The sequence below is a fragment of the Gymnoscopelus braueri genome, assembly GCF_963280865.1.
Source record: "Gymnoscopelus braueri genome assembly, chromosome: 19".
In the NCBI taxonomy this organism is placed as follows: Eukaryota; Metazoa; Chordata; class Actinopteri; order Myctophiformes; family Myctophidae; genus Gymnoscopelus; species Gymnoscopelus braueri.
Window position 1 is genome coordinate 20,616,049 of NC_137621.1, and position 23,967 is coordinate 20,640,015.

At 40.6% G+C, this 23,967-nt stretch overlaps 2 protein-coding genes across 2 annotated transcripts; one reads left to right on the forward strand and one right to left on the reverse strand.

The window, feature by feature from the left end:
* Positions 1-2,166: 2,166 nt before the first annotated feature.
* tpp1 (tripeptidyl peptidase I) lies at positions 2,167-11,989 on the forward strand. Its single transcript, XM_080413872.1, has 13 exons — positions 2,167-2,249; positions 2,716-2,790; positions 3,207-3,346; positions 3,802-3,952; positions 4,412-4,533; positions 6,143-6,327; positions 6,826-7,024; positions 7,495-7,683; positions 8,206-8,278; positions 8,737-8,857; positions 9,013-9,174; positions 9,799-9,924; positions 10,358-11,989. Exons 1-13 carry the CDS (start codon positions 2,239-2,241, stop codon positions 10,496-10,498), a joined length of 1,695 nt encoding a protein of 564 aa, XP_080269998.1. The 5' UTR covers positions 2,167-2,238; the 3' UTR covers positions 10,499-11,989.
* Positions 11,990-16,658: 4,669 nt separating this feature from the next.
* yy1a (YY1 transcription factor a) lies at positions 16,659-23,550 on the reverse strand. The gene is made up of 5 exons (XM_080413873.1): positions 22,895-23,550; positions 19,396-19,546; positions 18,304-18,364; positions 17,836-17,994; positions 16,659-17,492 (listed from the first exon to the last, which is right to left on the reverse strand). The coding sequence occupies exons 1-5, from the start codon at positions 23,439-23,441 to the stop codon at positions 17,310-17,312; spliced, it is 1,101 nt and encodes a 366-aa protein (XP_080269999.1). The 5' UTR covers positions 23,442-23,550; the 3' UTR covers positions 16,659-17,309.
* Between the last annotated feature and the right edge of the window lie 417 nt (positions 23,551-23,967).

A 23,967-nucleotide genomic window follows, 5' to 3' on the forward strand; every position in this document is an offset into this window, starting at 1 on the left:
AAGCGGCTAGGAGATTCCTGGATGTAGTGGATGTCACTGGAGAAGACTTGAATAGTACGCTAAAGAGCCAGGGTCGAACCAGACAAACAAACTGCGAGGACACAATGAGCCACTGAACTTTCCGGACCAAGAGAACCCAAAACTTCCAGGAGGAAGGAAGAGCCTGTACATTTGTAGCCAAGGCCTTTGTTTGTTTGCGAGAGCTGGCGAGAACTTCTGGGAACTCAGATTATAGCAGCAGGGTATACAGCCATGGTTCACATGTATGACATAAAATGAAAGGATTATCCGCACTCTCTTCAGTTAATTTCTTAATTTATTTTCTTAGATTAGATTCACAGCAGCAGCATTCTATCTAGAGAAACGGACATGTTTCGGCACGTCGGCCTTCCTCAGTGTTTCAAACTAGAATACATCAAACAGGAAGTGACATATATAGCTATGCGATAGTGTACAGCTGATTCTCATTGGTGAATAGAAATTCACACAGTTCATTATACTATAAAAGTTTACAAAAGCATTATATAGTATTTGCATTTTATAGGTTCTTAAAGTTTCCACAAACACCACAACCAAAAAAACATTCGAATTACAAAAAACTATTCAATAATAGCTCTTCATTCAATCCCTTTGGGAACTCTGAGTGTTCAGGAAATGGATCCAATAAGCCTCCCTTTGCAATAGAACCAGGTCTCTGTCCCCACCTCTTCTCAGTGGGTTGACTACTTCTAATATATGTTATATGTTATATGATATATGTCCTGATGAAGGCCTGAACAGGCCGAAACGTTGACGAGCAATACATTCTGGAGCTTTTTGCATCTACCAGTGTGCAGACTTTATTCTTTTTCATTATACTTTGTTTGTCTAAGCACCTGGACTAACGGATGTGCGCGCACTATTCTTCATATTGACTACTTCTAAACCTTGAAATCTCAATGTACATATGTCATGTTTTACCATATTAAAATGCCTGGAAACTGGAGACTTCTCATCTTTATTTCTAATATTAATCTTGTGCTCTGCTGTAATTCTGATTTTCAATTCTCTTTTAGTTTTTCCTACATAGTAGAATCACATGTATGACAGTCATATTTCAGGGCTAAGCAGCAGGGTCGCAAGTTGAAATGTTTTAAGCTATATAACGTCGTACTCGTACCCCTCTGTCAGAGGAGGTGGACATCTCTGATGTCAAACTCATCTCATCAGACTGCAATTCTACATATGATACACAAACTGTAAAATGAGCCATGTTAACCTGATACTGTCTTTTCTACCAGAAAATGACACCTTCCTTGTCCGGGAGTTCAGACATTCAGAGTCGAGTAAAAGTCGAGAGGAGGAGCATTTTTACTTTGAGGATTGAATGTTTTCAAATAAATAATAATGGAATTATTATTTATAATGATTATGGAATAATAAAGTTAAATGGAATCTGAATGCTCAACTTTTCGTAAGCACAATGCACTCTCTAACCGTGTTTTATTTCACAGCAAACTTGTGTGATAGGTGTTGGATGATTTATTTACTTGGACAAGTTATTCAATTTGTATCGAGTTTGTGAGGGTTGGTGTCATGGTTAGAAATTAAATGGAATAACGAATAAACGTATACTAGATCGGCAGAGATATTCAACAGGGTCACCCACACCAGCAGCCCAGACGTCGGCTAAATTACAAAAAGAATGATTCAGATCCAGACAAAGAAATAAGGTTGAGTTGAACTTTATTTCCTATTAATTCATATTAATACGGATGACGGAGGCAAAAAAAGGTGTGCACTAAACTGTCCTTTTGACAAAAACAACAAAAGCTGTCTCCACTCTCCAGCAAAAACAAAGCAGCCCCTGTCTTGCTTTGTTCTTCCTCTCTCCTGCTTTCTCCGCCCCCTTTTAACAACGTTAACCCCCAAACTATATTACCGCACACCTCCCTCCAATAAAATCAAGGGAACCCACTGTATTTAATTAACTTTCAGCATTAAAATATTATCATGTGTCTTTTTTTCTTTTGTTTTCTTTTTAAACACAAGAGTGCACGCTAGACCTAGTCCTAGACCAATCACAGCCACAAAAAAACAGCCACAAAAAAACTAAACTAAAAAACCTCACACGAACCAGAGAGCTCTTTGCTTGTCACGTGATTCATGTCGGCCAAGCTGTCATGTGACCATACCTCTATATCAGGCTTGTTTGCCTGACTTCAACAGCTCGGATAAGCGGGCAGCGCATGGAATATAATGAGAACCCTGTGAGTGTTCTTTAATGACTTAACATAGCAAATATTTAGGTAGAACTTGTTCCTCTGTGGTTTTTCCTAAAATGTGTGTTTTACATGTATTTTACATCGCTAGATTTGCTACAATTATATCCTTGGAATGTATCACTCGTCGTGGTTTGTGTTTTTGTTACGAGTTATGGCTTAAATATACAGAAGTATAGAAGTAGCCTATTTGTAAAATTAACTGTTTTAACTTTGAGTCGCGCTAACATGAAGGTGACACAGCATGTATGAGCGTGCATTTGTGTGTGGTATAGATTTATTTGACCTACTTAAATCACACAAAGGCTTTTTAGCTGTCATAACCTTGAAGATATAAACACTTCCTGCTTTGAAGAAAATAATGTTTACGCGTTAGTTAGGTGATTTACAGATTGTGTGGCTGTGCGAGTTGTTTTTATTGATTGCTTATTTGTTTTATTCATGTGGCTTGCAGGCTGACCTTTACCACCGTCCTGATATGCACCAAGTTGGTTTGGAGTGGATACCTTGAGGCTGATCAAGATGTCCTGTAAGCAAACCCCTTCTAGTATTATTCAGTTTCTCATCTTGCCTCTCCTGATGACAACCTTGCAATGTTTTTTTAATGTGTGTAATCGCAAAGGCCCAGTTTCTAGATTGAAAAATATTTCCACAAACACAGATTTAGTTTGATTTAGTGGTCAATGATCAAATAAGAGGGGAACTGTTAACCAAATAGTTTTGCTCTCTGTCTGTAAAATGGATCCAGTAATATTATGTGTGGACTCCTACCTATGCACTGATGCTGCAGAATGTTTACACGCTACACAGACAATCACAATACAGTTAGTGACTGAAAATATCCTAACATTTTGAGTCATTTGGTTTGAGGTTTGTTTTACAGATATGGGGTAGTCTGATATTGGAATAAAGATATTACTTAGAAATTGCTTCCCTTTCCTTTAGGGTACCAGAGGAATGGACTCATGTGGGCCGAGTCGGCCCCTTAGAGGAGCTGGAGTTGACCTTTGCCCTGAAGCAGAAGAATGTTGACCTGCTGGAAAAAACACTCCGATTGTTATCGGACCCGGAATCCCCACTGTATGGTAGGACCGGTTTTTACCCCCCCCCCCCCCCCCTCCTCCCCCCCCCCTCCTCCCCCCCCCCCTCCTCCCCCCTTTTTTTTTAATAAGCGGTCTTTACATTTCAAAGGTCACTTCATGCTGTGCTGTGAGCTTGTGCATCTGCTATTTTAGAACATATTTGAAAAATCTTCAAAGTGTGAGAGAACTACTGATTTTAGAAGGCATTCGAAGAATCGTCCTCAGGACTTAATGTGTTAAAAGTTTGTACATGTATGCTGATGAGGCATATTCTCTTGTGTTGACCCACTTCCACACAGCACAACAGCTGTGCTATTCCGCTAGACCTGTCCTGAACTCGTTTATCATCCTGCCCCAGTTAATTCAGAGGTGAAAAACACCTGCCCTTGTCCTCCACTTTAACTGTTGGGAGAGCACAATGACTAAATTAAATTGACTTTAAAATGTGTCCTCCACAGGCAAGCACCGGAGCTTAAATGAAGTCGCTTCCCTTGTGCGTCCATCTGACTTGACTCAGAAGATGATACATAATTGGCTACAGAGTCATGGGGTTACAAACTGCCTGACTATTCACACTCAGGACTTCCTACAGTGTACCATGAGTGCAGAGTAAGTGCATAACCTTAAACATACATTTATTTTTTGCTTACACAAGAACCACAATAAAAGCAGTGACAGCTGACTGCTTTTGTTAAGTACAAAATGTTTTCTGCTTAATTTCCTCAGTGTGCGAAAATGTGCAATCTGTCATGTGAGGTAGTTCCCCTTTCAGTGATTTGACTCGGAAACCGCTATCTTCTGCATTTAATTGATGTTCCTCAACTTGCCACAATACATTGGATCACTCAATAAAAACTCCTGACGCTCCCAGCCTCCCACCTGTAGGACTGTGACCGTATTTAACCTGTGATGGCTAACCTTGAAATGGAATGAGACCACAAATAGACTTGAATTATTTATTCAAGTGTTGATCTGTATCCGTATATATTATTGAATGTGTTAAACTGATCCTCTTGGATGTACATAAATAGTTGATTTGTTATGTGGTTCTGTTTTGTCCCGTTTCAGGGTCGCAGAGACGCTGCTTCCAGGCAGTAAGTTCCACCGCTACATCAGGGATGGTCAGTCTGTGGTGAGGTCATCGTCTCCATACTCCGTACCTGATGCTGTTCATCAGCATCTTGACTTTGGTAAGCACTTGTCTTGTATTTTCATGAATGAAACATAATTTTAAAGAATAGGTACAGTGTTGTAAAGCAGTGATTGTCAACCTGTGGGCCAGGGCCGCTGTGGATATTGCAAGTGGGCCCACAAATAACTGGCAAAAAAAACTAGATTTGAATGATAATATAACAAAATAATGTAAAAAAAATTATGTCTTTTACTTTTTTCTTTCTTTAAAACCTTGAAGAAATTTTCATTGTGATAACGATAAATCGGAGCTTAAAGGGGTAGTTCACCCCCCAAATAACTTTTTTTCTATTGATTACTCACCCCATGGAGCCTTGAATTCATGGATATTTATTTGTTTTTGTCACATTCCTTCCTTTATTATTTGATTATAATAAATTTAGCCCCATTGATTCCGGTAGGAGACACAAATGCATTTGTGTCTCCTACCGGAATCAATGGGGACACATTTATTATAATCAAATTATTGGCTTAGGAATGTGACAAAAACAAAAAAATATCTATGAATTCAAGGCTCCAGATGGTCAGTAATCAATAGAAAAAAAGTTATTTTGGGGGTGAACTACCCCTTTAAAGTATACTACGTTAGTTCCATTGGTCCTGAAAATGCTGCCGCGTTAAGTGGTCAGATGGGTGGGCCACGAATGATTTTGAGATTTTCAAGTGGGCCCTTGCTCCAGAAAAGGTTGAGAACCACTGTTGTTAATAAAATATAATAACTGGCATATATATCTGCAGTTGTTAGAGTTGGTCTCCCACCCCTTGGTTGAGAAATTTCAACCCCAGTGTCAGGTGTCATTTGAATCAGACAGCTGTCCAGACATTGGGAGAGGTAGCAACTCGGGGGGGTAGCGAAAGGTTCCAGGTTTGATCCACGGCTCCCCTCTAGTGTTGCAGTGTCCTTGAGCAAGACACTGAACCCCTAAATGCTCCCTATGAGCAGGTTAGTTGGTGTATTGCCTGGTTTCCTCCGCCGTCGATGTGTTGGGGTGTGTGTGAATGTAATGTATATTGTAAAGCGCTTTGGGTAAAGGTGCTTTACAAATCCATTTTACACCAATTGCTTCTCTCATCGGGATTAGCCTGGGATCAATACCTTTTTCGGGTGTGTGATCCGGTCGGGAGCGGAAGCAAGCAACCCTATATGTCTCGCCCCCAAATAACTCTATTTACCGCGATTACTGGCATTGTAATTTTAGGGCCTACCTAATAAAATCCTTGATGCGGCGTAGTTTAGCTTATTTTTAAAATACAAATAAATATAAATGTGAGTGTACTTTACGGAGACTATTTAGCGTCTGTCTACCTTTTGTAATCGATTCAGCATTTAAATATGGATTGGGGAAACAAACAAGGGGAACCAAAACAAAGCGGCTCCGGAAGCTATAAAAAAAAAAGAAATTAGGTGTGGCCTAGACCGGATCACACGGTTTCACACCATTGTGAAACGGATCACACCATTTAATAACGGCTTTCCTCCGAGGTGGAAAGACTGGTGATGCGAGGTTCCATCGGGATAGGGAGACGGCGGACATACAACTTACAGATTGTAGCTTCAAACATGATTTAATATTCAGATTTCTGTCCATTTTTCAAAACTTCATACAGTTGGAGGGGTTCATCGCTTCCCACCCAAAGGACAGGACCTCAGCACAGCCTTATCCAATAGGAGGCACAAGCACTCTAAGCCAGGGCTGCACCTTGGTGTGACTCCTGCCATTTTGAGAGCCCGCTACAACTTGACTGCAGCTGATGTGGGATCAGGACACAACAACAGCCAGGCTGTAGCTCAGGTACTGCATGTCTGCATTTCCCCTGCACTTTAACCCATTAAGACCGGGAACACATCTCTGTCATTTTGGATTTCTTAGCTGCTTTTTCCACCCCGGTAGATTTTTAAATTTGTAATACTACTTGTTAAACTGAGCAAAACAAAAGGCAAGCAGAGCGCACCTGCTGATATGAGATTACACTACATCAGTGCAGTGTAATGAGTCATGGTCATTTGAGTTGGTGTTAATGAGTCATGGGCATTTGAGTCAGTGTTTTTCCTGGTACTACATTTGGCTAGAATTCTCTATCAATGCGTTAAAATGGAATTACACATCCTTGACAAAGACTGATGATTTTCAAACGGTACTGAAATCTGTGTAATAGATAAAAAATGAAACAAAATGCTTTAGAAAATGGTTGATCACCGTCAAGTATGCTGTGAGTGGTAGTCATTGGGCTAAACATGCCAGACCACTGGTATAGTTATTTAATGGTAATGAATTGATGTTAATTTCCAGTTCCTGGAGCAGTACTACCACCCTGCAGACCTGGCTGAGTTCATGAGCATGTTTGGCAGGAGCTTCCAGCACCTGTCCAAAGTGGATCGCGTTGTGGGCACCCAGGGTGCAGGCAAGGCTGGTCTGGAGGCTAGCCTGGATGTAGAATACATCATGAGTACAGGGGCAAACATCTCCACGTGGGTTTTCACAAACCCTGGTAAGTAGGTTTGTGTTTATTACAGTAGATGATCAACTCAGCATAATGGCAATACAGACTAAATATTCAGTTATAAGTTGTGGTGTGCAGTCTTTTTCCATGGATACATGCCTTTGAAGTGCTAGCACTCATGTGCTGAACTATGCATTATTCAGTAGGGTTGAGCACATTGTTTCCTATACTGTAGCTCACCGTTTATGTTGGCGAAATTCACATCCCATAAGTACAGGTTTTGGTCATGCCTCACTTTCAATCCGGCGTCCCTATTTTTGCCATGTCCTTATTAGCAAAAATGTTCCAAAATGGCTCAAAAAGCAGACCCACAAGCTCACGATATGTGTTGTGAGCTTATAGATTGGCTATTTGTGCAGATCTTTTATGCAGATCTTTTAAAGTATAAAATGGGGCTTAAGTGGTTAAACTTCTGCAGTGTATATATTAGTTTTTTGTCTTGTTCCCTTATCCTCTAGGTCGTCATGAGTCCCAGGAGCCTTTCCTCCAGTGGATGATTCTGCTCAGCAACATGTCTGACTTGCCCTGGGTACACACCATCAGCTATGGCGATGATGAAGACAGCCTGTCTGCGGCGTACATGACACGCATTAACACTGAGTTCATGAAGGCTGGAGTCAGGGGCGTCTCCTTGCTCTTTGCTTCAGGTTAGTCTTTGGGGAAACGGTACACAGCCCACATTTTCCATCAAGTACTCCTCCACCGTCCTCCATCCGTCAGCGTCACCCGCTTGTCTGCGTCTCCAAAAGTAAATTAACGTTTGCTTTTGGAGTAGCCGAGAGCAATGGGGAAAAAAGGAGACATGAAGGATGAATCAAGTGTATCCTTCATGTCTCCTTTGCTGAAGTTTTTTTCATCTGAATGCATATACCCGCTTTCCTTTTTTCTACTGTGTTTTTGGGGGGAAATCATAATTTCTTAGGAATTTGGCTAAAACGCTATAAAATTGAAGCTGATAAATGGGTTCTCTCTCCAGATTGAATGAAATTGTGTCCCACCAAAAAATATTGTTTCTGTTTACTAAAGACCTGGAGAGGGCTTTAACCTCTGTTACTTAACAAACATTCTATAGCAATGACTACTATAGAGCTATAAGCTAAATTGTATATGGTGAAACCAGTGTTCTGGAAGCTTTTGCCTAATGTTTTATTTACTTTATTCTCATGTAGGTGACAGCGGCGCTGGCTGCAGACATTTGACCAAAGGAGAGAACTCCTTCAGGCCAAGCTTCCCTGCCTCTAGGTAAAGCATCAAGACTGGAAGTTAAAAAGGGGGAAAAAACAGCCTACAATTGAAAAGTGTTCATCGTTGCTGTCGGACAGAGACCTTGTATCTCCATATTTCAACTTTTTATGTTGAAACCTGGAGATACAGCCATATGGAGATGAGCAGAACTAGCCGATCCACAAGATCTCAATGCTGTGAAGCATTGTGAGCTTGTAGATCTAATTTTACTATTTAAAACAAATGGGTTTAAAAAAAGGTTTAACCTAGCCCTGTTTAAATTGAAAGTGGTTAAGTCTGCCTATGGGTTAAATAAATATTGAACCAATGACAAGAGCTTGTGATTAAATAACTAAACTGGATTCAACTGTGTTGGACATGCAAGGTTTCCATCCGACAGCGACGTCATGTAAAAGTGACTGGGTCAGGATGTCATTCTCTAATAATAACCTGATTATCTCTCCATGTCCTCCCAGTCCATATGTGACCACGGTCGGAGGAACTTCTTTCAAGAACCCATTTAAACTGACTTATGAAGTGACGGATTACATTAGTGGAGGAGGTTTCAGCAACATCTTCAAGATGCCCGACTACCAGGTACAGTCTTGTCTGTCTGACGGCGTGCAAGGCCGTCCCGTGAGCATTGCACCCCTGCTCCCAGCACACACTCGCAATTTTTGTCATGGCCAAAATATGCACGCCAGGGTGAAAGTGGTTAAGTGTGTTTTGTATGTGTCCATGTGCTCCCATAGGCCAGTGCAGTGAACAGTTACCTGAAGGCCACAGCAGCCGGCCTACCACCACAGACCTACTTCAACACAAGTGGAAGGGCCTATCCAGATCTGGCTGCTCTGTCTGATAACTACTGGGTGGTCAGTAACAGAGTACCCGTCCCCTGGGTCTCTGGGACCTCAGTAAGTAGCATACTTTTATGTATTTTGGGTGACGTATCGTCTGTCATATTTTGGATGTTATATTATCCCATTAAGACCTGAGGTTCCGATTCTACAAAATGTCTTCTAAAATCCCAACAGTTTTTTGAAAAAGAATTGCTATATCAGTGGTTCTCAAACTTTTTCATGTCAAGGACTCCAAAATGTATAGTATTTGGCCGCGGACCCCCATCTCAAAATATGTTGTTCCAGGGACCCCCAGAAGCAAAGATTTGAGTAAAAGATTTTCGCTTTAAAACAATATATATTCAAAGATTTGCACACATTTTCACGATTTTTCAAAAATATCAGATATACAAGCTCATAGCGCGGCACTCTGTGCCGCGCTACGAGCTTGTATATCTGATATTTTTGAAAAATCGTGAAATCGTATACAAGCTCGTAGCGCGGCACTCGGTCCCGCGCTATGAGCTTGTATATCTGATATCTTTGAATAGCCAAAGTGTAAAATAATGCTTTTTAGCTCAAATTATAAAATTACACGGATGCGTTCCAGGTCTTAATGGGTTAAAGCATGGCTTTACCATAAGAATTGGAATTGTTGTAATATTTTCAAATCACTCTGTCTACTACCGCTCCTTCCAGGCATCAACCCCTGTGGTTGGAGGAATGTTGTCTCTGATTAACGATCAACGCCTTCTGAAAGGCCTACCTGTGCTGGGCTTCCTCAACCCTCGCCTCTACCAGTTGAAGGGACAAGCCCTCTTTGACGTAATTATTATACTTTCTGCTACTTTCTACTTGCCTACTGTAGCCCAGTGTAACTCAATGAAAAGGGCTTTAACACACAGTTTGGGGTTACAATATGATTCCTATTGGAGGCACACCTACTGAATACTGTATCATATTCTTTAACTGTACTGTTACATTTAAAAGAAAACACCCTTGCCGTCGATTCGCATCATTGTGCATACGAAATGTACACCCATTGACGAGAAACAACCTGCCCAAATGACACATTTGATGTCACGGGCATATACAACACATCATTTCGCGTTGGAGGTCATATTTCGACCTTTTTTAGTGTGTGTGTGTGTGTGTACACGCATAAGAAGTCTTACTTATGCATACTGTACTGCGATTTCATAATTTAGTGTTTTATTTAAATTATACTAAACTGTGAATTATGTTTCCTCATTCACAGGTGACTGAGGGCTGTCACCTGAGCTGTCTGGATGAAAAGGTTCAGGGGAAGGGTTTCTGTGCTGCACCATCATGGGACCCTGTTACAGGCTGGGGAACTCCAAACTACCCTGCTCTGCTGGCTGCCCTGCTGGATAAGTGAAACCTTGCTAAAGGAATGGCAGAGGGGTCTTGAATCTCAAACCAAGCTCCTATCCTGGTCTGTTGACATAGAAGTTAAGGTCTCCTTGGATATCTGTGATTTCATCATAGTTTCATTCACTAGTCCTCTGTGATGACTGAGTAGATATTTTTTTATCAAGTAACTGAGCTGGGCTTCAGAATACTACTGCTTCTATCAATAATATACTGTACTACAGTTGCCTGCTACTACTGTTACTTGCACCCCAACTCTCTTTTTAATTTTGAAGCCAAAAGGTTTAACGTTGCCAAGCTGAATAGCTTGTGAAAGTGCTCTTGAATCCCTTCATCTGATGTCATAATTTTGTTATGGTTATAGTTAGTTATGGAAACACTGGAAACACAGAAAAGAAAGATAGTTCTAAAACTTAAGATGATCTTCAGTCTTGGGTTTCTTCTTGATTTTAAATGCAGAGGAAACTCAGGAACTTGGTATAACTTGGTATATCATTGAACTCGTCTCCATGCCTCATTTTGCTCTTAAACTTTGGTTGCTTGTAATTCATTGTCACATGGCGTCTCCTCCTTTGGCTCAAGGCTCCATTATTTGACACCATTATGGCATTATCACTTTGTCACTTAGCGCGCTCCCTGGAAATGCTTAGGCTGGAATTGCAATAAGGTCTCCGTACATCATAATTGAATCAATAATACCCCCCCCCCTCCACTGAGAATAGCTTTTTGGTAACATCAACCGCACAGGAAGGGAAAAGAGGTGTGATGCAGTCCTTTTTAAGCAAAGCCTTTAATTTTTCCTACCATGTTTAAGAATACAAATGATTGTCCAACTATGATGCTGATATATCTTTGTGCATTTGAGTGAAACATACAGCTGTAAATCCACACAGATTAGCCTAAATGGCTTTTACAATACAGAGTGGCACCAAACATGCCAGGTTTATGTAATTATGTGAATAATCTTTCATATTTTTCATATTTTAGCATGCAGTTCTTCTCAGGTTGGGTTTGTAGATTGTTAAAGATGGTCAAAACTACTTTTCTTGTGGCGATTACTCCCAAATTATTTGCTGTACTAAACCAGCCTAAGGAACCAGAAATATCTTAGGTAGCATTATTCCTCTAGTTATCAATTCATGTGACAATGTTTGCATGTGTGTGTGCTCAGAGATTTCAATTATAAAAATGCTATGCTCTGACTTTGACATTTGAGCATTATGTAATGTGGCGGAACATCTTGATTAAAATATTTTAGGAGGATCAATTTGATTTTAAATTGGTTTGTACTTTTAAGACCACGTTGATCAGGTACTGTTGTGGTAGTTAGCCTACCAAATGTACTTAGAAGTAAACTTTATGCAATCGTAAATCAGTCCACCAGCATTGTTGCACTTCTTGTTACTTTTTAATACTGTAAATAATGTACCTTGGCAAATATATGTACTGTATGTTGTGTTGATTGTCAACATTTAATAAAGATGAAATGTATTTTGAATTGTCAACTTGTACTTTCTCTTCAAATGGATGAAATTTAGGAGTTAATTTTCTATTTGGTTTGTTCACATAGTTGTTGAAAAATCTCAATTTGACTGGAACAGTTGTGCTTTGTATTATATCATCTCATTATCACTAGAAGTTTTGTGGTTGCTCTTCTTGCCAGAGACCGTTTTCAAAGACCTGAGTTGACTGAGAACTTTACTGTGACGTTGGACCTTCAAATTACTAAATACATTCTTTATAAAGTATCTTAAGCATGTCTTGCATGTTGTTTTTATGATAGCTTTAAAACGGTAAATATTAAAGCTAATGTCTGCATAAGCTGTTTTGTTCACTGGATATAGAAGTTATACTGCCTCCCTGAGGCGAAGCGCAGGCTTTGCACTTGTGTTTTCGAATTTAGGCACCAGCTCTATCTTACAAATCTGGCACCAGAAAATAAATGAATACATGAAAAAAAAAATTTTTATTTTAATTATCTTACTTAGGCAAAATTGATACTGACCATGATATTGACACTGACCATGATAAAACATATTGTGGTAAAACCAATATGGTTGTATGCACAGTCTTCTTGTGCTTCCACCCCTGTCATCTATGGTGCATCCCTGTTTAACACCTGTAAACCTGTGATGTAACGAAGTCAATTCTGATTCCGACTCCCTGTTTCCTGAGAGGTATTATGGGGGGTTATGTCCGTCCAGCTAAGGTTTTACAGAAATACATTCAAAATAATCAAATTCAAATCTTTCCATTATGCGCACCAGCGTCCACTCTTTCTTGTGCTCAAAGATCGGACATAATTACTTGTTTTACCTCAGAAAGTGGATGGTCCCTTTTTTTAGGCATAAGGGGTAGGCTATATTAAAATTGTCTTAAGGGAGGACCGGCCAGCGGGTATAATCTGCTATTTTTTAATCGCCAACGTATAAAATATGGATAAAGGGGTTAAAATGATTGTGGTGCTGTATTAACAAATTTGGCTGGTGGGTACCCCCTGGAACCCCCTCAAGGACCCCACTTTGATAACCACTGGCCTACACAACAGAATACATTTTCTCACTAAATCCATGTAGTTTAACTAAACCAGTAAACCAGTGTGTTTGGGTCCACAGACCTGGGTTTGGATTTTAATTTATATAAAAGAAAAGATAAACTTTCTTCATTGATGTCCGAGTAGGTCATAGCTCAATGGATAGAGCAGCCGCATGGCAAGTAGAAGATCATGGGTTCAATTCCCACTATTGCCAGGTCAAAACCTTTATCTTTGAAATACGAACGTTTATGTAGTTGTAAGGGTCAAAAATGGAGAAGTTCATCCATGATGGTCATGACAAATCCAGACTGCACTAGCGTTTTACATTCGACCGCATGGCTCATTTGCATAAGACATTACCGTATTGATTTTATTAGGGTTATGTTTTATATATTTTGTTTAAGACTTACAGTAGGCTCATACAAATATATATATATATATATATATATATATATATATATATATATATATATATTATTTTTTATTTTTTTTTAATGTTTTGCCTTTAAGCAGTCAATCTGATAATGAGTTTTCCCACACTTATTAAATTCTTATGCGGAGAATCGAAGATCTACAAAAAAAATGTAGGCTACACCTTTTAGCGGCCGGACCCTCGTTACCCCCGCGGGTAACGGCGACCCCCATTACTGCAACGAGGACCCCCGCGGGGTCCCCATTGCGGTGAAGAACAACTAAGTGTTCTTTATAATTTGTTGTATAACTGTTGCGTTGGCATTTATTACATTTTTTCAGGGCTGGATTTTGTCACCTCACTGTAATGACCTTATTTTTGGCATCACAGATACAGAAGATAATAGTCTTCATGAGTTACTTAGGCTACAGGTTGGGAAAAGCCATGTAAACACTTTCAATACGAAACTCATAATTCAACGTTGCACAAATAAAAAAAAGGGGGAAACAGCGCCCCCTGCGACGTCGTCTGGACGTCCAAAACGGACGTCCAAACGACGTCTGAGTCCCCAGTAAGTACTAACTGAGTGAGGTCCGACTCGGACGTCGTATGGACGTCCGTTTTGGACGTCCATACGACGTCGCAGGGGGCGCTGTTTCCCCTTTTTTTTTTGCATGGGTTCCCAGATTGCCGTATTTGTGCAACGTTGAATTATGGGTTTCGTATGGACGTAACGTTGTATGGACGTCATATGGTTGTGCGCACAGTGGGGGTAGTGCGTTGCAAAATGTATAAAGAAATAGTTGAATATATTCCTTCACTTCAATAAATCAAATATGATTGTTATTAACTAACTACCATAAAGAACATAATGTAAAGCAGGCTAAAATAATTATGTCAACAAGGCAGGGATGTTAGCTGGTATTATTATTATTATTATTACTATTATTATTATTATTATTCATGAGTCACATGACTATCAAGTATATTGGTCTCATGTTGACATTTGCTCAATTAGTGCATTTCCCCCCCACTGATATAATAATAATATATATATTCTGTATTTTTTGTGATATAGTGTAGTGTAGTACAGTGGTTCTCAAACTTTTTATTTTTTAATATATATTATCAAGGACCCCAGAATTCATGTATTTGGCCGTGGACCTCTTAATCCAGTGCCTTGTTCTTCAAGTTTTTCCACAGTTAATTCAACACATGTGTTTGTATATGGACTAATTTGAATGACCCTGCATTCAAATAAAATGAAATCAATACAATAAGATATAATCAATGTAATTATATTACTGAAATAGTGTGTGACCATGAATCATAATTGTTTGACTCATGTGATATGTCATTGTCACTCTGTTAACACTATAGTTCATATTGTAGATGTTTGATAATATATTAGGTTTTTTTAGATTATAAAAAATGTCTGACATATATATATATACCTACATGCATACACATACATACATACATACATACATACATACATACATACATACATACATACATACATACATACATACATACATACATACACACACACACACACACACACACACACATACACACACACACACACACACACACCCCCACACACACACACACACACACCCCCACACCCACACACACACACACACACACACACACACACACACACACACACACACACATTACCCCGCGGGGTCCCCGTTGCGGTAATGGGGGCTTATTATACATTTTACTTCCTCCTATGATTCCGGGGAGACATCAAATTTCTCTTTTGGGTCTTGAGTCGAACAAATTACTCCCGCGGAGGCATCACATTTTTCTTTTGGGCCTTGAGTCTTGGGACTTAAGGCCCAAAAGAGAAATTTGATGTCTCCGCGGGAGTAATTGGTTCGACTCAAGACTCTTTTGGGTCTTGAGTCTTGGGACTCAAGACTCAAATCCTGGAAATCAAATCCTGGAAATGGCAAATCAGCATGTGTCTGTCTCCCTGGGGTCTAGTGCTGTAATAGGGATAGACTCCTGTGTTCTTGGCTGTTGCTGACAATAAGCCCACTTGTAAAGTGCATGAGCCAAATGCCTTTAATTAATTTGGTGGAATGACCCATCACGTTCATGTAATGTCAATGTACAAAGGTCAGTGTGCTTGGTTAGCTCTGTTGGAAGAGCTCTTGACTTCAGACCACAAGGTCATGGGATCGAATCCCAGAATAGGATCCTTGGCGTCTAAGCAATCTGGCTCCTACGGGTCTACTATCTTTTTTCGCCTTTATCATAACGGTTGCTGGACAATATATAGAGGATGAAATGCATAATTTATTAAATATAAAGGTAATATCAAATACATTGTAGAAAATGAGAGACATGACGCTTTATTAGCAAGACAGTATTTTATTATATTATTCCTCATTTTGCTGGTTTCCCCTGAAACCCCTTTACTGTTACAGAGTACAACTGCCTTAGAATCACTGCTGATGATGTGGCCATAGCTGAATGGTTAGAGAGCCAGAGCCTGCCTGTCAAGCCATAAATCCCAGGTTCAATTCCAGGCCTCAGCAATGTGTCAAAGTGTCCCTGAACAAGACACTTAAAAGAATAGTTCACCCAAAAAATGCTTATTTTCTAGCAATTACACACTCCATGAAGCCTTGAATTCATGGAGAATTTTTTGTCTTTGACACATTCCTGAGCAGACTCAGACATATTGGTTGGATGCATGGCGCATATAATAGGCTATCGCATTGTAGATTAGTAGGCGATAATTCCAATATTCACTATACACTCCTCATGTTTAAGCCTAACTGAATTATATATTTATGGACTTGTATATAAATTGTATATATTTTTGGACGGCTTGTGCATTTGTCGGCAATACTTTGCCCCGCTTTCTCCCTGGATCCATTTATTGCGGCCGTGTTTCTTTTCTTGATTATTATACATTTTACTTCCTTGTATGATTCCGGGACTCAAGACCCAAAACAAAAATCCGCAGCAGGTCTCCAAGTTCACCTTGGAGACCTGCTGCGGATATGGGTATGGCCTGGCGCGAGATTTACACCTTCTGGCCCGGATTTTCAAGTGTGTGTGTTTACCTTTCTTACTGCAGTCGCTCTGGATATGTGCAACCAAGTACCGGTATAACTCAGGCTTTATGTAACTGACTAGGACCAACAGACTAGATGATACAAATCATAAGGCCAATCACGACATGTTTGAAATGGATAGTGCAGGAAAAAAGTTTTAATCAACACTATTGAAATCACATTGCTATTATCTACATCATTCTGATATATTTGAACATTACATATTACAAAATGAAAATCTGTAAAGAACACCCCTATTTACCCCGGATTCCAAACAGGGAAAAAGAGGGAGAGGGCGCGACATACAAATCTCCTGAAGAGATAAACAGGGAAAAACATTACGTACATTATTACCACAAAGCCAAAGAAAGTGTACAATATGCACACTTAAGGAAAGTACAAAATTGAAAAACAATGAATTTATTGATTGGGATGAATGAAACTAAACTTCTGTAAAATTGTATTTGAAATTGCCTTGTTAAGGTATAAATAATGTTTCGGGTACAGATCCATGAAATCACATCTTCACAAGAAGAAACTGTAAGCTTTTCCTTCCAGGTAATGTCATTGCAGGGTAGGAAGTAGGAGGGGGCAGGGGCTCTCAAGAGTTCATCTTCACCTCTGTACAAAAGTTAATTTCTCTCTTAAAACTTTTTTTTTTTTTTTTTTTTTACCTAGAAACAATACAAAGGGAAATTTCATATTTCACAACAACAGGACATTGTCATCTGTGAGGGAGTGGACATACAGGTCCTCTGATGCACTGTTCCTAGGTTCGTCAGCAATAGTTTATTCACTGGTTGTTTTTCGCTTTGGCGTGTGTGAGGATGTGAGACTTGAGGTTGGTGGACTGGGCAAACTTCTTGTTGCAGCCGTCAAAGGGGCAGACATAGGGTCGGTCTCCAGTGTGAATACGCACATGTGTGCGCAAGTTAAAGTCCAGAGAGAACCGCTTGCCACAGCCCTCAAATGTACACTGGAGACAAAAAGAGAAGAAAATATCAAAATAAAATGCGTCTCAACTCTGATCAGTCCAACAAAAGCAATAGCTTGAGATGAGCGATGGAAATCAGTTTAACGACTTATATATTTATTTGGATGGCTAATAGCGAAATTAACCCTTTATCTACAAGTTGTGAGCTTGTAGATATGCTATTTTATCCCAAAGTAGGGATGCTAGGTTTAAAGTGGTTAACGATCATGGTAGACAATCAAGGAACCACAGAATGTGTAAAACACGTTACATTAGAATATAAAAAATATACAGTACATGAAACCCTGGAGGAGTCAAACTGCAATGGCAGGGAGAAGGAACCCACCTGGAAAGGTTTCTCTCCAGTGTGTACAAGCTGATGCCTCTTCAGCTTTGAGCTCTCCACAAAGGCTTTGCCGCACTCTGCACAGACATGTACGCGTGGTCCGTGGGTATGCAAGTGCTTCCTCATCGCAGAGTTGTCCCTGAACATCTTGGTGCATCCCTTGGATAAAAAGAAGGACATTCAAATGCCAGTGCAAATTGCCTCCTCAGACTCCCCCCCGACAGACTGACGCAGTTGAGGATTTTCTGTCTATAACATAAAAAGGGTGTCTATGGCTGCTTAATTCTAATGTTATCTTGCCATCAGTGATACGAATCTTAAAAATAAACCTCCTAAGTTAAGAGATTGGTATGGGTCATAACCATTTAATTTATGAGTGACCACAAACAATCTTGGTTGCCAAATACAAACATCATCTAACAATTCTTATACAATAAATGCTGGTGAGATGGAGAACAATTAACTTACTTTGTGTGGGCACGCTATCGTCCTGGGTGCGTCATCTTCCTTGATCTTTCTTGGTTTCATTCTACAATGAAAATAGAACTTGTTATCACACCATTTGCCTTTGATATCTTACTTTTAGGACAGACTAGACCCTACCCCAGTAGGCTGAAGAGGAGCCTCCGGCCCACATTTTTTCAAATCGGCCTCATGGAGGCACTATAACGTTTTGGCCTATAACTCTTGAACCATGGGTCATACAATCACATTATCACAAATTGGTACACATTCTTTCTGGAGTCATGCAAATAAAGACGTATCAGTCAGATTTGTCATATTCCATTGGCTCCATAGTTTGGCCAATGGAATATGCCCATTCCACAAAAATGCCAATGAGTCTGATCTGCCCCAAATCATAATCACTCATTGAGGGGCCTCTAAACACACAGCCAAATGCTACAAATGTCATTGTTAAAATGCAGTAACATTTACCAAAACATTCCTGAGATTCCTTAGATTTTGTGACATGTGTTATCAGCTTGTTTTATTTAGTTTGATGAAACAACTGAGAAATGACAACGCTACTCTCCCACATAGAGAAAGAAATCAAATGCAACACAATGCGACACTGATTATTGGCAGCTGCCACGTGTGCAATGGGTGATGTGTAGACTTAGGTCTACATATCATACAATTCCATGACCACGGGAGCGTGGTTTCTGATGTCAGACTTCGGTACTCTATTTCTCCCCACAGCTTCCTCATGCCCCGACGGCTGCACCCCATGACTGACACGGCCCTAGGTAGGCAACCTGGCCTGGCAGAGATCTGCACTCAGAGAAGCATACTTTTCTAGTTGTGTGTGTTTCATTTAGGTGTTACTGTGAGCCATATGGACAGCTATTGTATGGTTAACATCATGCTGGCACACAGAAGCACCTAAAATGACCTCTAGCTGTGGCTGAGCTACCCGTCAAAATGACTTCTGTGAAAAGTTTCCATTGTAGGTTGCTAACCAGCACAGCACAAGTGGAACTCTACAACATCAATAGGTGTTCTCTAATGTGTTGCCTGTTTTGTGTGTGTTGCAAAACTTAATCTCTAGTTATCACTCACCGTGCAAACTCTGCTAGCTGTTTGGGGTCTGACAGGTCAATGCCTGGGATGCCTCCTGGAGGGAGCTTCTTCCCTGTCATGTATTCGGAGTAATCTGGAGGAGAGTTCTCACCAATGATCTGTTCTTCGTGGTCGATGTCCTTCTTGTCATCTAGCAATGAGAGGTAGAAGAGAAGATCTTTTTTAATAAAAAAAAACGTTTGCAGGTAAAGTACATCAACAGTAACTTGACCTGGTGTATGATGAGAACTTGACCATTATTCAACTTGTCTTCTACGGTAATTTATTTACCACGGATGGATATTTTTTAGGTCTACTGAATTTGACAGATAACTTAAGAATTTATAAGCATAGCATGGCACCTTAAAAATGTTTTGTCTTTCATAAAATTGTATATACCAGCCCCCTTGTATTGTACATTATCTTCTGAAATAATTGGTAAATAAACAAGAACATTTTCTATTTTTTTTCCCCCCAGCATTTCTACTAGGATTGCAATGGAAGTATAGGTCCTGCATTTTATTGTGTTTTATCCTCAAATGATTTTAACCAAGAACATGAATGAATTAGAAAAACGAATTACTAACTAGTACTAAACGTAATGGTGGGAGAGGCGGGATGATGGTCTCGTCTCGTTTTATTTATTTGCTATCCTTTGGGGTAATTTTGTCCGTGTACATTTGCACATACATGAAATTTGATCTATGCATTCACCTATCCTAACTATGCATGGAGTTTACCAAAGTACATTTCGCTACCTTTTTTACTCGTTTTAAAACCTGTATGTGACGAATAAAGGTTGAAATTGAATTCTTATTTATGCCATGCACTCTTAAAGGCATTGTGTCACCTAACAATAGAACAGTTTAATAGTTTTTTCACTGATGAAAAAATGTACAATATTATAAACACTTTCACAACTTCTTCGCACAAAATGTGGCAATGACTTCCAGACATTTATAGTAACCATCTACTACAAGGTTCCCATTCTCCATAGCAATGTGCCCTCCTTCTTGCATGTGCGTGTAAGGTTCTTATTCTCAATCTCAACTGCAGATTTACTGATCATTGGTTCTCAATGGGATTGAGTTCACGAGCCTCATGCACAATGCTATCTATGCAAAAGAGAGGTAAAAAAAAACTTGTGCATGGAACCAAATATTTTAGCAGAGCCAAAACTGGATAAGGGGTGTATAAAAAAACAGAATGTTTGTGTGTGTGTTTTTATTAACATGCACACATTTTAGAGAGTCGGAATGTGGGTGCTAAAAAGGGAAAATATCACTTTCACAACCTTTAAGTGCTGGGACTGTGATTCTATTTAATTTTATGAAGCCACAGTCCGCCCTGAGACTGAGAGGTTGGGGTTCCTTCCGAGTCATACCGATGCCTCCCTTGCTTTCACTCTGCACCAAGGGTTGGATTGGGGGAAGGCCCTGCAACATACTAGAATCACGTACAAGGGGTGTACTTGTACATCACGTTGCCTTATGCTAGACAGCAGATAGGTTCCTGACTATGGGCCACACAGCTTGGGAACCAAGGCAAATGACTTACTTTCTACTTTCTCACACCTGTTTATATACAGTGATGAACCACTTGATCCCCAGTGACCTTATTATTCTGGGGCAAACATTCTGCAAAAGTAGTGAAGAATACTTGCACTGATGTGCAATGACAGAGTTGACAGACATATGTTGAACCCTTGTTCTGGCTCTTTCGTTTCCACAGCAAACTCAATAAACCCTATAATAACTGTGATACTAGTTAGCTGAAGCCCCTCAGTGACCCTACAAGGTTGTGTTGTGTATCCACTTGTGTGCCAGATGGAAATCCAATATGCATCTATAGAGGATTATACATTGAAGACTGATCCTCAATCCTCTAAACTCAGATCTGTGGCTAATAAAAAGGATGCAGGCATGTAATAGACTTAATAGGTAGGGTACGTGATTTTCTTTGGTTAAAATAAGTGTTAAATAGCTCTATATTCTGATAGTACTTACTCACTGCTATAGAGTGTTTGTTCAGTAATAGGAGTCTCCCATGTCTCTCCAGCTCTTTATTAAACAGAAAATGCATTTTCCGCACTCTCTCCTGGTTGGCTTAAACTTTGTCACCTACCTGAAAATGTACTATATTTTGTTTACTAAAAGAGCTGGAGAGACCCTGTGACGAACAAACGTTCTGTAGCAATGATTACTATCAGAATATAGTACTTTAACCTTTTTTAACAAAACGTCACTTACCCTACCTTTAAAGTCAACACAAACTTTGGGCAATTCATCAAAGATTCAAGTATTGGTGAAACCTTTCTTTATCTATATATATATATTTTTTTTTTTTAAACGTTTCTTTAAACAATATTCATGTTCTGAAAAACAGACCTGTGAGGATGTGAATCAGTTTAAGTCATAATTGCAATATGAACAAAATATAAAATAATCGCAATTATTTGTTCTCCTTTTTTGGGGGGGGGAGGGGCTTCGGGTCTTGTGATTGTTGTTTGCTTGCAGTAGACAGTTCTGTAGTTCACCGTCTAACCGACCCCTCCTCCTTACTCCAATTGAACTGCAACTGACTGACTGTCATGTTAAACCAAACCAGTCCACCCGTTGACTCGCATGTCAAACTAGGCTCCTCCCCCCCATTGACTCTCATGTTAAACCAGTCCGTTCCCCTGCCATTGAGTGCAGTGTTGCCATGTCCGCTTATTATAAGCGAGTTTGGGCATTGAGTTTTGTTTTTCTGCAAAGTTGTTTGTAAATATTGGCGGTTGCGGTTTTTTGGGGTTCTTTATAAACTGTAGTTACTTATTTGGACTTGTTGTCTAATGTTGCTTTCATGTTACGGACCCCCAAATTCATATGTTATGTATTTGTTTGGAGCCCCTTATCTGAAAATATTTGTGCCAGAGACCCCATATAATATGAATACATATTCAAAAATATTCCACTTTTTTCAAATAGCCGATGTTTAAAGTGCTCTTGGCCTAGGTCGCTTCTTTAAGGCTTGTTTTCACAAACCAGGCTGCTTATTTCTCTCGCAAGATCTGGCAACACTGATTGAGTGTCATGTTAAAAGCAGTCACTCCCCCTTCCACTGACTGCCATGTTAAACCACCAGGCCCCTCCCCCTCCCGTTGACTCTCATGTTAAACTACGCCACAGCGGCCTTGCAGCAGCCCCACAGCCAGCAAGCGGTGCACTTCTCTCCCCCACACCGTCCGCCATCTTCCTCGGCCCCAAATAAACGCCATTTTTTCGGGCCGCCATACTTTCTAAACCGGGGAAATATGGCGGCGCCCATCAACACATAAAACATGGCTTCCCATAAAAACAAAAACATTTCAGTGGGGTATATAAAGTGGTTCCGACGTGGCAAACGATTCAAATTTTCCTCGGAGAAGACTAGGCCCAGACGCGGCCCAGTGGCGGGGTAGCAGACACACCGAGAGAACAATGCGAGAAGGAATTCCAACCCAGACTCTTGAACTTACCAGATGCCCACATCGTGACCGAAAACTCCCCCTCGAGAGTCTTTATCTGGACCTGCTTCTGCTCCCACTTTCGGCCCATTTCGGTTCCGCTCAAATAAGTCTTTTTGCCCGCTTTCTTTCCACTACTTCCCCCCTTCTTCCCCCGGCCCGTCGACGACGAGCTTCTCCCGGCGACCGTCACCAAAGTCTGGTGTTCGATATAGTCGTCGTCCACGGCTGGCACCGGGACGGGGATGAGGATCTGGTCCGCGTACCCGTCGTCGTCCCCGTGCAGCTCGGAGTCATCCTCCTCGCCCACCACCTCCTCCCGGGTCTGCACCAGGATCACCTCCTGGTGGTGGTGGTGGATCGAGTGGTGGTCCGTGTCCAGCGGCTGTAACGCGATCATGGGCTGGTGGTGCTCATCATCATCATCGTCGTCGTCGTCCTCCCCGCCGACCACCGTCGTCTCGATGGTCTCCACTTCTATCTCGTGGAGTTCCACGATCTCGGCCGGCATCTCCGAGCCATCCGTCTCTATGTACAGAGTATCCCCCGACGCCATCATGTTGAAGCTTTGTTCCCCCGCCACTTTCGGTGTTTTTGTGTGCTTCTTCCCCCCCGTTCTTTAACTCAGCCTGTTCCTCCTTCCTCTAGTCTCTACACACAACACAACTCTCCAGTCCAGTGTTGCCAGGTTTTGAGAGAGAAACAAGCAACCAGGTCTATGAAAACGGTAACAGGATAGGTGGGCACCAAGGAAGAGTGGCACTGGGCACCTCAGTGTTAAATTGGCTATTTCTTTCCAAAATGTGGGCCTTCGCCCTTTAAACATATACATTGGCTATTTATTTTTTTTAAATCTTGAAAACATTTTACATTTTAACAACACAAATCTTGTATGGGGGTCCCTGGCCCAGGGACTCCCTGGCATAACATTTTCAGATGGGGATCCGCAGACAAATACATATTCATTTGGGGGTTCTTGACTTGAATACATTTGAGAAACACTGGTTTAAACAACATTAGGAAACAAGCCCAAATAAGCAACTACACTTTAGAAAGAAGCCCAAAAAACGCGACCACCAACTACC